Here is a 13,811-nt window from a genome sequence, read left to right as displayed (position 1 = left end):
TCTCTGTTAATATCTTATTTTTTATTATAATTTTTCTCCTTATGTCTATTAATGTCTCGGTGTTCTTCTTTCTACTTTCTACCTCCGCCCCCTGTCCTTTTGCGTGTATATCTGTACATTTTAAATTTAAGGAACTGACCCCTCTAGAATGTGTGTTCAGTCCAGCTCTTCAGCTTCAGCAATCTGCATACTTTATTTTATGTTACCTGAATGTTGTCGTGTCTATTATCTTTGACTTGCATCATAACAGTAGGTTGATGGTAGAACAACTACGGAAATTGCAGGAGGAGTGTTTTAGATCTTGTTTTTTGTGTACATATGTTAACTGATCTTTATCATCTGCAGGAGAGGATCCATGTTGAGCACAGCTATCTTTGTGTATGCTGCCACATCTCCTGTTAATGGATATTTTGGAGGAAGTCTGTATGCCAAACAAGGGGGTATGTGTATAATTTTTCACAATTTCAAACTTTCAAAAATAATTGGAGGAGTAACTAGGCTGTTTTTGTGTTAACAGCAAAATGGCTTAACTAGGCTTGCTTACTAAAAGTGCAAAGGGTATGATCAGGTGCAATATCAAAACAAATGACTATATTTAAAACACTGACAAGGCTCAAAATAGCAGTACATATGCAGGAATTTGCTAGTATCTCAAAGCCTGATTATGAACATGCATTGCCATAGAGGAACACCCGAAAACGTTGGGTAGGTTGAGCTTTATGAAGTTATTATTTTGTTGTGTCAATGGATAGTTCTGTGTCTCCTCTTTCATCTGACATGTTTGCTATATTAATCTGATCACGGGTTCGCGAGTAATTTGAACGAGAGTAATGGGTACACAGGTGAACGCCATATACAGTGCCTATAGAAAGTTATCATACCCTTTTGAAATAGTTACTTTTTTTGTCTTACAGCCTGAAATCAAAACCCATTTAAAAAAAAAATCTTTTCCAGTTTTATTTACAAATGTAGCTGTACAACATCAAAATAATGAAAAAAAAGTCAACAGTTCTGAAAATTAATAAAAAATGAAAAACTAGAATAACAGGGTTGGAAAAGTCATCATACCCCTGACTTAATACTTTGTAAAACTTCCTTTTGCTTTCATTACAGCCATCAATCTGTTTGGATATGTCTCTATTATAGCTTTGCACACCTAGATAGGGGAATATTTGCCCAATTTTCCGTGCAGAAATGTTAAAATTTAGTCAAATTCTGTAGGGAATGGCGATGGACTGCTCTCTTCAAGTCAATCCCCATATTTTCTATAGGATTTAAGTCAGGGCTCTGACTTTGCCACTCAAGGATATTCACCATCCTATCCTTAAGCCACTGCTTTGTTCTTTTGGCAGTATGTTTAGGATTTTTGACGTGTTGGAAGGCGAATGACCTCCCCATCCTCAGCTGTTTAGGAGAGGGACGCAGGTTTTCCTCAAGAATTTTGGTGTACTTGGCAGCATCCATTTTCCCTTCTATCCTGACCAATTGCCCAGTCCCCGCTGAAGAGAAACATCCCCAAAACATAATGTTGCCCCCACCATGCTTCAAAGTAGGTATGGTGTGTTTTGGGTGTGTTTGGGTGTGTATACTGTGTTTGGTTAGCGCCTGGAGCTCAGTCCAAAAACTTCAATCTTAGTCTCCAAAAAGTTCGATCTTAGTCTCATCTGACCATATAAGCTTTTTCCACATGGTAGCAGAATATTCCAGATGTGTTTTTGCACTGAACTCCAAGCGCAATGTTTGGCGAAAACCAACACAGTACACCACCCAAAACACACCATACCTAGTGTGAAGCATGGTTGGGGCAACATTATGTTGTGGGGATGTTTCTTTTCAGCGGGAACTGGGCAATTGGTCAGGATAGAAGGGAAAATGGATGCTGCCAAATACACCCACATTCTTAAGGAAAACCTGCGTCCCTCTCCTAGACAGCTGAGGATGGGGATGTCATTCGCCTTCCAACATGACAATAATCCTAAACATACTGCCAAAAGAACAAAGCAGTAGCTTAAGGATAGGATGGTGAATATCCTTGAGTGGCAAAGTCAGAGCCCTGACTTAAATACTATAGAAAATATGTGGATTGACTTGAAGAGAGCAGTCCATCGCCATTCCCTACAGAATTTGACTAAATTTTAATATTTCTGTACGGAAAATTGGGCAAATATTCCCCTATCTAGGTGTGCAAAGCTATAATAGAGACATATCCAAACAGATTGATGGCTGTAATGAAAGCAAAAGGAAGCTTTACAAAGTATTAAGTCAGGGGTATGATGACTTTTCCAACCCTGTTATTCTAGTTTTTCATTTTTTATTAATTTTCAGAACTGTTTACTTTTTTTTCATTATTTTGATGTTGTACAGCTAAATTTGTTAATAAAACTGGAAAAGATTTTTTTAAAAATGGGTTTTGATTTCAGGCTGTAAGACAAAAAAAGTAACTATTTCAAAAGGGTATGATGACTTTCTATAGGCACTGTAGACTGTATGATGTAATTTGATTTAATTTCATGATTTTTTCAAATTTGAATACTTGATCGTCCTTGAATTGTCCACTTTCCCACCTAACCATACGTTGACTAGTACTTAATATGGAAGCACTCCTATCCTCTAGTACTAGTATTGACACACAGTGGTAATTCCTAGTTATAGTCTTCTCTGCACTCTAAGCTTAAATGTCATTCTATTGAGCTCTGTAGCTTAATTGTTAAAATGCTTGTATATTAATAGCTTAAATGGTCCATTGCTCTAAGTCGCTTTTAGATAAACGTGTCTACCAAATGAATGAATATAAATGTAGGTGTAAAAAGAGTTATGGACTGTTCATGAAGTCACTTAGCTTGCATGTAAGATGGCGATGACCGGAAGGCGAGTTTAAGACTTCTTTAACTGTCCTTTTTATAACTTTTCTTTACAAATGTAAGTAAATACTTTGATTTGTCTGTAGGGACCATCCCCAGACCACCACCTATATAGTGTATACGTATAATGTAGTTTTGAGCTTGAGCTTTGAGCTTTTAAAAATAGCAATTTGTTTTAATGTGGCACCATGCTCTTTTCACTTTCACTACTGTATACATGTAAGCCAGATTGTTGTTAATGTAATAAATGGTCTTGCACAAAACTTCTCTGATTTAACATATTTTCGTACCCAAACGAAAACCCTAATTTGTGGTCATCCATAAATAGAACCTAGGTTGTTTTTTTTTACTCCGGGATCATTCCAATAAAAAGGGAATTATACAGCTAATGTAAGCCATCATATCTATTGTATAACATGTTCTCTGTTCTAGGAAGGAGATGGATAAAACAGATGTTTATAGGCGCCTTTCTAATCCCTGCCATGGTGTGTGGTGTTGCATTTTTCATCAACTTTATTGCAATCTACTACCATGCCTCTCGGGCCATCCCTTTTGGCACGATGGTAAGTCCAAATCAGCCTTACAGAAATTATTTGAAAATATGTCCCTGAATTTCAGTCATATAGTAATTAGTAATAGTATAATTTCAATTTCAATTTAATGTCGCTTATAGAGCGCCAATACATTACACATGTCTCAAGGCGCTTTACAGAGTGTTAGACATTCAAAGAGAGCCCATGAGTAACAGGGGCAAGGGAAAAACCTAGAATTGGAGATACATATAGGAAGAAACCTCAGACAGACCCACGACTCAAGGGCCCAACCCATCTGCCTTGGGTCAGTTACAGTACAGTCATTTGTAGTTTGAAAGTTACAATGACAATGAAAGTTCAAATAGTCCAGTGTAGGGAATAAATTGTCCATTAGTAATCCATTAGTTATTTCGGAAGGTGATTGGTCGCTGGGATGCGTGGGCCAAAGATTCGGACAGGGAACCACAGCAGGCGATGGTAGGGCAGTCATAGGGATGGCGATGGCAATGGCGATGGTAGGGCAGTCAGAGGGATGTGACTTCAGGTGTGATGAGGGACAGGCACAGAGATGGTTGATGGCTGGTAATGGTTTACCTCACAGGTGAGGTATAGGGGAAAGGGAAGAGAAATAGAGTGTGTTAGTATTACTGTAAGTCATATTAAGTATTAATAAGTATATCAATGGTGATATAAATGGTTATACTATAGAGGGTTTACAAAACGCTTTTACACACCTCTTTTGTGGGGACAGGTGCGTAGGAATAGGTTACCCAGTTAAACCCGAAGAGGCATCCCGCACATCGTCCACCACGCATGCAAACATCCACCCACCCACCACGCACGCAACATCCACCCACCCACAAAGCCCCCCCCCAGGCGAACCCACACACCACCTCTGAACCGCGCGTCGGAGCAGCATGGCCGAGCATGGCCAGCCAGAGTCCGCCCACAGGCGCCGCCACCCATCCACAGATAACCCCCCACCACCATCCGCGAGCAGAGAGAACGGGGCCCGCGCCAGCCCCAGCCCCACCCCAACCACAACACCACGCGAACACACACCACGGCCCGACCAGGACACACAGTCTGATCCGACCCGCCGCCCAGGCCCCCCGGAAGCAGCGCCCCCAGAGCAAAAGTCCAGAATGCTTCATGTCTTTGGACGTGTCATCCTGTCATCCTGTTGACAGGGTCGGGAGGCGTAGGGAGGCGATGTAGTGTAATTAAAATCGTTAAAAATCATTGGACATATACCACTTATAATTAACATTTATGAACTTGCCATGACTTTCACATCAGTAGAAATGAAAGGAGAATTTTTCACATGGACATAGCAACATAGTTGCTATAGCTAGCAGCTAATTCAGCCAGGCAGCTACGGCGCTACACTGGAGGCATGTCCGTGAGCTCCCATTTACGTACAGGGTTCCCACGGATTATGGAATTTTTGGAATATCATGGAATTCATGGAAAGTCAGGGAATTTTAGGGGCAAAGTCATGGAATATCAGGGAATTTACATAGCATAATACATTCTTTTAGATATTTCCGCATCTGTTTATTAGCTTTACTGCTTGCTTGAGTTGCCCAAATGTATTTATTCAATGTCCATTTTTTAATCTCCCGCTCTAAAGAAGTAAAATAGTAAGTCATGGAAATTCAGGCTTTTGTCAGGGTAAAGTCAAATGTAAACTTACATGACTTACACGTGGGAACTCTGGCTGTAGGTGCCTGGCTGCATTAGCTGCTATAGCAACTCGAGCAAGGTAAAACCATTTTTTTTTTTTCGTACCGACAATACTTGGTAACCTGGAGAAGCAGGATTTCTCATTTAGCAACAGAATCAATACATACCACTCCCTGAAATTTGACTGACGTGTAACTCGTGTAATGTGTAAAAAGGAGTGGCAACAAAAATCTGTAAGTCATTTTGTCAACGTGTTTTGTAGATGGCATGACTGGTTGTCTTAATCAGGAGCAGCCAAAGAATCAGAAGATTTTTTTTTTTTTTTCCCAACAAAAGCCTACAGAACCTAGCCTGACTCCGCCTGTCTACACACTTCCGCTCAATTTTATTTCCCTTCAGTACTTCATCTTGGATACCTTGATCTACTTTTGTTTACTCCGGCAAGTGCACCTCCGCCCAAGTAAAGGGCAGAGGGCGTTCCCGAGAGCGTTTTACATTAAAGTTTCGTTACATTTAAGTTTCAAGCTTATCGTTATCGTTGTGTCCCCCGTGGTTAACATACGTCATTACCAAATGTTAGTGATTGAAGTCCAATGATTTCAAACTGCAAAGAGTCTCCAGGCTATTCAGAACCTGGGATCTGGCCCAAATGATGACAATGATTATGCCAAGTCAAAGTTGAACAGTGTGATATGTTTTTGCCTTGTCTTGTATTTTTTTACAGGTCGCTGTATGTTGCATTTGTTTCTTTGTCATTCTTCCCCTCAATCTGGTTGGCACCATTCTGGGAAGAAACCTGTCTGGTCAGCCCAACTTTCCCTGTAGGGTGAATGCGGTCCCAAGGCCTATCCCAGAAAAGAAATGGTAACTGAGTAAATGCTATGTAAAAGAAGTTACCTGTTTGTTTCACACAATATACACCATGTAATACAAATGATGTCTGTGAGAGCATGCTGTTTTTGAACAAATTTACCCATTTCTCGTTTGCTTACCAGGTTTATGGAACCCGCGGTCATTGTTTGTCTTGGTGGAATTCTACCATTTGGGTCAATTTTCATTGAGATGTAAGTATCTGTTTTTGATAAAAGGCACTATTTCAGTGTATTGAAGAAAATGTATATTGTATTTGAACGCAGAATGCAATATACATTATACGTGCCTTACGCATCTGCTGTAGTTTTAGCCATGGGTCTTGAGACATTTTTGACATTAGTTACTCATCAGTAATCAGAAACCTTACTCAAACACATTTTCTCTGTTTCTCAGGTACTTCATATTCACATCATTTTGGGCCTACAAGATTTACTATGTGTATGGCTTCATGATGCTGGTCCTGGTGATTCTGTGCATTGTTACTGTATGTGTGACAATAGTGTGCACATACTTTCTTCTTAATGCAGAAGACTACAGATGGTAAGTACAGTCCTATGAAGAAACCGTTAGGGGGAAACTTTGGGACGGGCATATTGTTTTTGTTCTCTATACTTGAATACAACTTAATATGAAATAAAGTTTGTGTAATGAGTCTGAATTTCCTCTCTGCAGGCAATGGACAAGCTTCCTGTCTGCTGCATCGACAGCAGTTTATGTGTACATGTATTCTTTTTACTACTACTTCTTCAAAACAAAGTAAGTATGTCACACACTGTTTGAATTACAATAATGTTATAGTTTTGCTTTTGGCTGCCTAAAGCCTCTTTCATACACAACCAATCTTATGCTAAACTTTGGCTATCAGATATTTAGTTTAAAATGTATCAACTTATCCAGCGTCACTTAGGCTACTTTGGCGGTGAGCTACAAAATAGCATATCGCTAAATAGGCTTCGTGAAAGCTGACAATGTTATCCGAAGTGGAATCTCAATTGATGGACCTAATCACGGTCTGCAGTAGTTTTCAGAATTGACTCTGTGCTGGCACAGCATTGTGCACGAATATCCTGCCCTTGGTCACCATGCAATAAAAGTGCGTTTGCCTTTCAGTGGCACCTATTTACGTGAAGCTGGCTTCTCTGCTCTCACGCAGTTGAATAACAGATGTGCATTCAAATTTGGCAAACAGTGAACGTTCGTGGGGAACATGTTTTCTTTGAACAGTTACTTTTGAGTGATTTGGTGTTAACATTACATTCTAACTGTAGTTTCATTGTTGCCTTCATCAAACTCAAGTCCACTGAACTGCCCTCAGACTGTTTGCAAACGTTTGCCGAGATCAAGGCCAACTGAAAACTGTTTACAAGCGTTCACCTATGTTTGTGAATTTAAATGCACCTCTGAATACCAATGTGTATTCGTTAGGCTATGAAATGTGTATATTCATGTAGGGCTGTTTGAATGCCACATATTTTTTATTTTCAAAATTTTTATTATATAATCAAATTATTGGCTTGATGAATGAGTGCCGTAATTTTGCTATTGGGTCGCGACTGAGTTGGTATATTCAAATTTGGGTCACGGGGGGAAAAAGGTTGAGAACCACTGCTCTAACAGGCATAGTAGCTACAGCACACAAATCTGGCAATGTAAGATTTGGATGGATTATGTGGGGTAAACATTGCAAGTCAATATTAAGGAATGCTATTTCACCCTAAAATATTGTACTGTATATACTGATTTCTTTTTACTTATATTCCGTAATGATTACAGGATAATAAAAAGGTAGTCAAGTATTAAAAGTGACAATATTCCAAAGATTACATAAAGGATGTTGGACAATATTGCATCAGAAAGTATAAAACAAATGATGCATGTATGAGGTGGTAATGCTACCACTAAACAAAGTCCTAAACACTTCCCTTAAAGAGAAACTATGCAGGATTGGCGATTTCATCTTAAGTTTCGGTTTTGTTTTTCATTTTCGCTCGTTTTATGCTTTCATATTTCTCTGCAGAGCTTCCCTGACAGCTTTAGCGTGTATATTTATACATATATAGGCTATAAATATATAAATTGCAAGCGTGGTTCTTCTTGTTCTTTATGCGTCTCAGCCTTCCAGATGTAAACACGGAACGATCGTCTCCTGAACAAACTGCAAGGTTGCAATACCGGATAGGGACACTGGGGGTGGGAGGAAATATTACTGTTTTCGATAAAACTGGTCAGTCAAGCAAAACAACGATTTTAAGCGATTTTATGACTATGAAAAAGTTGCATAGGGTCTCTTTAAAGTTAAATGTGTCAAAGCAGTCTTCCTTCAAGTCAAAAGTAGCGAAGCTGCTTTTCTATCTGTATCTGGATCATTTTAAACAGATGGATAAAAGCCTCGTAAGTTTTTTTTCAGGATTTACAGTTTTTTCTGAATGCTTAAGCGCTAATCGTGATTATTGTAGCACAATTTCTAAAACTATTAATATGTATAGCAAAACCACTCACTGAGTTAGCCAAACTAAAAGCACAAACACTGCTTTGCACTCAGTTTGCAATTTTGTAACACACACTTTGCAAAACTGGAGGCACAATTCACTGCACAGCACTCTTTTTGCGGAACTTTAAACACAACTCACTGCTTACACTCAATTTCCAAATTTCCAACACACTACCTAGCAAAATTATACACACATTTATTATTATTTACACTGTTTTACCAACTGTATGGCACACGGTCACATCATGAAAACTGTTTTAGATGATTAGTTCACTTTGCAATCAGCCTAAGCAGTGTAAATAAGGCACAGGTAAGATATCCGTGGAGTACAATGGAGGGAGCAGGAAGAGAGAGAATTAGAGGAGGCCTAGGAAGAGGACGTGAAGGTGAAGAAGTAGGAGAAAGAGGAGGAGGAAGAGGACAAGGAGGTGAAGGAGAGGACGACAAGGAGCCCGGTGCCTTGGACAGGAGGACATTGCATGCAGTGTAGATGAAATTTTGTGGCCGTACCCAGAGAGAAGTCATGATGTAGACAGATTTTTTTCTTTTTTTTTGTCTCTGTGAAATAACTATTTTGTGTTTTGACTTTGTATTTGTTTTGATGAGTGTGAACACCAATACTTGAAGTTTGGGTCCCTGTATGTTTACAGAACTATGACAAAAGTATGACCTCAAACTGACATACCCTACCTTGTGCACAGAGAAAGCAAAAGCCAGATGTGTCTTGTATTCATACCATTAGTGTGTAGTTGAAACATTGTGTGCTAAGTAAATGATGGCTTGTGTTTACTGTTTGATACAGAAACACCATTTTTACGAAGGTGTGGAGAGTTAATCAAGCTGTGTTCGCTTTTGCAAGAGAACTACAATGTTTTGATAATTTGGTGAAACGTTTTGTTATTTGTGTGTAGAGTTTTGCAAAAATAGCCAATAGTTACAAAAAATGTGCTTAAGCAATCAGAAAAAAAACTGTAATACAATGGCCCTGTTGCCAAATCTGATGCAGGAGCACCCAACTTTAAGTACCAAAGTTTACTGAACAGTAACAAAAACATGTTAAGTGACACAAACTTCTGTCTATAGGATGTATGGCTTGTTTCAAACATCGTTCTACTTTGGCTACATGGCTGTGTTCAGCACTGCACTGGGGATAATGTGTGGTGAGTTTTAATACCCTATATATACAGCACCCTATTTACACAAACAACATGTTTCGATGTTTCGTTTTGTTGTTAACTTAAGTTTGTAGTCAGATGCTTAGCTCTGTTTATATTATGCTTATCGTGTTGCAGTAAAATATGTCCCCTTCTCTTCCTCAGGGGCTGTTGGATACATGGGAACAAGTGCCTTTGTGAGGAAGATATACACAAATGTCAAGATTGACTAGTTCAGTCAATGATATTTGGACACATGAAAGCTCTAAGGTTTTTTTTTTCAGGCAGGCAACACTTGTTTTCAAAAAAGTGATTGTGGTATCTTACCTTGTATAGATCTTACTTCATTTTCTGGATTATTTGCAGTTAAATGACAGAAGTGCACAGAGAAAAGGACAGCAGTGTTTAATTATTTTCTAATCAGCTACTTCCAATCACCCCTTTCCTGCAATATAACTAAGTTTCCATGGTTCATTTATATATACTTTAACACATTTTCTCCACTTTCTGGCAGATGTCTCACCCACCAACTTTGAACATAGTTTTATTGATGGAATAATGTAGCTCTCTTCAGTGAAGAGGCCAAAGTATATTGAAAGCCTTTATTCTATTTTATGAGACTATCGGAGAGTTGGGTTTGTGTTTGGATCCTGTAAGTCACATATGATGCATCACACATGTGTAACATTTCCATTGATTAGATGTAGTTAAAGTTCTAGTAACATTTTAATTCTGTTTCCAATCTGGTTCAAATTAACTTTAAAGTGACTCATTTGATCATCAACCTTTCATAACTGAACGTTACGGTTTCTTCATGAGAATAAACAAAAACTGGAAAGGTTTTGTGGCGGACATGCCTACCAGTCTCATTTATACATTTTCTCATCTGCTCAAAGATAATATATGGATGGGGTATATGTAAACAACCTTCATATTGTATGGATCTAGATTCCCAGACTATTTTGATGTACAGATGTGCTAAGGGGGGAAAGTTTTTTTATATTATTATTGCTATTACTATATTTAGTCTTTTGGGGGAAAGGGGGGGGGTGGAGGCACTATTAGGGAGGTTGGCTTTGTTACATCTTGCCTGAATTTGCATGACATTTTCTCCTTGACAAAGGTACTTCAGAGTCTCTTTTTGGGCCATCATTACATCATAACTTTGCCTATGCCATGTGCACTTCTTTATCCGACTAGTCTTGCACACAGATGTAGTCATAACCATGGGGAATGGGAAGTCTTTGTATGTTTGTGTTTTCCTTTTTTATTGATTTAAAGCTTTAAAAGGCTCTCCACGTTTTGGATGGCTGAATACCTTGAGCTGTCTTCAGTATCAGTGACCTGAATCATTGTCGTGAATGTCATAAGAAATGGCAATCATGCTGATTTTCAACAAACGATACTGCACAAATTGAAGTCAGTGTAAAATTATTTAGATGTTGTTCCCGAGAGTGCTACATTGTGCTTAAAATGTGTTTTATATTTCATGTAAATACAGTAGGTATCTAAAAAAGGCTTTGCCAGTTTTAAGACAACAGTCCTGATTGTTTCATTTCTATATTCATCTGGCATTTTCCTTGGTTGGCAGGACATTTTAAAACCAGATGTGAACTTGTTGTAAAAAGATGGAAAATAAACCTAATATCTATGTATATAAGATGTGCGTTTTCTTTTTTATATTGTTTTTTGTGTATCTGTCATGCTATTCAGTTGTTGGAGTGTTGCTCATGTGTCAAATCACTTTATTTATGTAGCACATTTAAAAACAGGAGTAGAGCCAAAGTGCCTTCTTGACAAGTGATGGCACTTTTTTGGACCAACAGTACTTGGCGACCGAGATCTATGGAGTTGCTAGAGTTTTACTTTGATGTTTATATTTACATTACATACATTACATTAACAGACACTTTTGTCCAAAACAACATGTATATTTTAACCAGGGACCAAACAAAACACACCAGAAAGGAACTCCACACATCTTGAGAAAAATAGGAATTTATTCTTTAATGTAATATCTGCATTGTTCCAATTAAACATTTTGTGAGTTGAGAAGTTGTATGAAACATGGTCTCCAGGCAGGAAGACACTTGGTAAAATTTAGATAACGTAACAGGTAGTGTGGTGTGGGTGTAGTTACACTTTACAACAAAAGAAAGCCCACGATTTGTTAAATACTCTATATTGCCAAAAGTATTGGGTCACCTGCCTTGAACCCCACATGAACTTCAGTCACATCCTATTCTTAATCCACAGGTATGACATTGCTTCACCCTTTGCAGCTATAACAGCTTCAACTCTTCTGGGAGGGCTTTCCACAAGGTTTAGGAGTGTGTTTATGGGCATTTGTGACCATTCTTTCAGAAGTGCATTCGTGAAGTCACACACTGATGTTGGACGAGGAGACTGGCTCTCAGTCTCCGCTTTAATTCATCCCAGAGGCGTTCTATTGGGTTGAGTTCAGGACTCTGTGCAGGCCAGTGTGGACCTTGCTTGGTGCACAGTCATGTTGGAACAGGAAGTGGCCATCCCAACTCTGTTCTACAAAGTTGGGACCATGGAATTGTCCAAAATCTCTTGGTTAATGCTGAAGCATTCAGAGTTCCTTTCACTGGAACTAAGAGGCCAAGCCCAGCTCGGGATGGCCCCTTCCTGTTCCAACATGACTGTCCACCAGTGCACAAAGCAAGGTCCATAAAGACATGGATGACAGTTTGGTATGGATGAACTTGACTGGCCTGCACAGAGTGCAGACTGAGAGCCAGTCTCCTTGTCCAACATCAGTGTGTTACCTCACAAATGTGCTTCTGGAAGAATGCTCAAAATTCCCTTAGGTTTGTCTAAAATGGCACAGCGCCTGTTTTAGAGGCCACTGTTTCCACCTAGTTTGACCTGTAATACAAAAGCTTGACCTCTCTGGAAAGCTGAGACACAGCAGGTTCAGTAGAGACCATCAGGATAACTGTGTGATGTACTGACACAGGGCCACAGAGGCTAGAATATAGTTTTTTCTTCCAGGCGGATTGCAAGCAGCTCTAAACTGACCATATATCAGCCCTCTAAGTCATATGTACTAACCTAGAAACAAAATTGAGCCCCAGCACCAGGTCTTGTTAGGTTGGGTGGAAAAGTAGATCAATATAACATGAAATATGAGTGCTGTAGACCATTATTTGCCAAGATATGTCCATGCGTTTTTAAAAATCCCCTATGTAAACTTCCCATAGGACTTTTGGCAATCCAAAATGCAACTGACAATTAAATGCTTTCTGCACATGAACCCCTTTGTGTAGAAGCATAATCTTGGTCTCAAATTAAAGGTAACACTCTGAGGTTTCTTGTAGACATTTTGGATTGTATGTCAGGTGTTCTGATATAGAGTAACTACACAAAATAGGGACTAATTATTACACAAAAGTCTCTATTTTTGCATTTACTTTGTTGGATCAATGGTTGTATAAGATAGACCAGCCCATATAGTATATTTCGGAAATGCCAACAGAAATCCCTAGGAGCCTAGTCACCTACAGACTGCAACACTACAACTCTTTTATTGTTTTGTTTTTTCGGGTGTTTGTCAATTCAGTCTGGCACTCTGAAAATGTTCCCAAGGCTCTGCACTTCGAAAAAGACGAGCATGAACTAACAAACTATTTGTCATAGTTCAAAATTGCCATTAACACAAGCAGCAGATTGAAATAACACTTTATGTTTCATTCGAGAGTTTGACAACAGTGAGGATGATTAGCACTATGCAAACAAGTTTTATTGAGTTAGACTGCGTCTCTATAATAGTTCCGTAATCTGACGTAGGCTATTTCCTCATGAATGTAATTCTGTAGGCCTAATTTCTCTTTGGATAGCTATCTATCTATCCAAGGGCGTCGGTTTATTTTTCAGGGGACAAAAACGCTATTTTACAGCTCGGTTTGATAAGTGCTGGGGACAAGGGCGTAACTTTGGGTCTACCATTGGGGGGATTAAACTTGTGGCATATTTATCAATTTATTTATTTATTGAATAATTTTCTTGTGCAAAAGGTAACATGCTAATTTGTCGTTCCTTTATTAGAAATACATCATGATGATTTAGGCTAGGCTACTTAACGTAAATGCAGCTGTTCACTTGACTGTTTGTGCCATAATGCCACAGTTGAATTCAGTGTGCTCACATGGCCTTGTGTGTAGGCCTAAGTGCGCGCCTGCACTAGCCC

At 39.0% G+C, this 13,811-nt stretch overlaps 1 protein-coding gene across 1 annotated transcript in view; it reads left to right on the top strand.

The window, feature by feature from the left end:
• Positions 1-11,258, top strand: part of tm9sf3 (transmembrane 9 superfamily member 3) — a 55,304-nt gene extending 44,046 nt beyond the window's left edge. Inside the window, exons 8-15 of the mRNA XM_062519240.1 lie at positions 346-440; positions 3,294-3,424; positions 5,805-5,944; positions 6,076-6,144; positions 6,347-6,493; positions 6,626-6,709; positions 9,528-9,604; positions 9,764-11,258. Coding sequence (XP_062375224.1) covers positions 346-440; positions 3,294-3,424; positions 5,805-5,944; positions 6,076-6,144; positions 6,347-6,493; positions 6,626-6,709; positions 9,528-9,604; positions 9,764-9,831 — 811 coding nt within the window. The 3' untranslated portion in view covers positions 9,832-11,258. The remainder of the gene's footprint in view (positions 1-345; positions 441-3,293; positions 3,425-5,804; positions 5,945-6,075; positions 6,145-6,346; positions 6,494-6,625; positions 6,710-9,527; positions 9,605-9,763) is intronic.
• Positions 11,259-13,811: the final 2,553 nt, after the last annotated feature.

Source organism: Sardina pilchardus, chromosome 18, assembly GCF_963854185.1.
Source record: "Sardina pilchardus chromosome 18, fSarPil1.1, whole genome shotgun sequence".
NCBI lineage: Eukaryota > Metazoa > Chordata > Actinopteri > Clupeiformes > Clupeidae > Sardina > Sardina pilchardus.
Note: the sequence above shows the minus strand (reverse complement) of the source record. Positions and strands in the feature narration are given on the sequence as shown.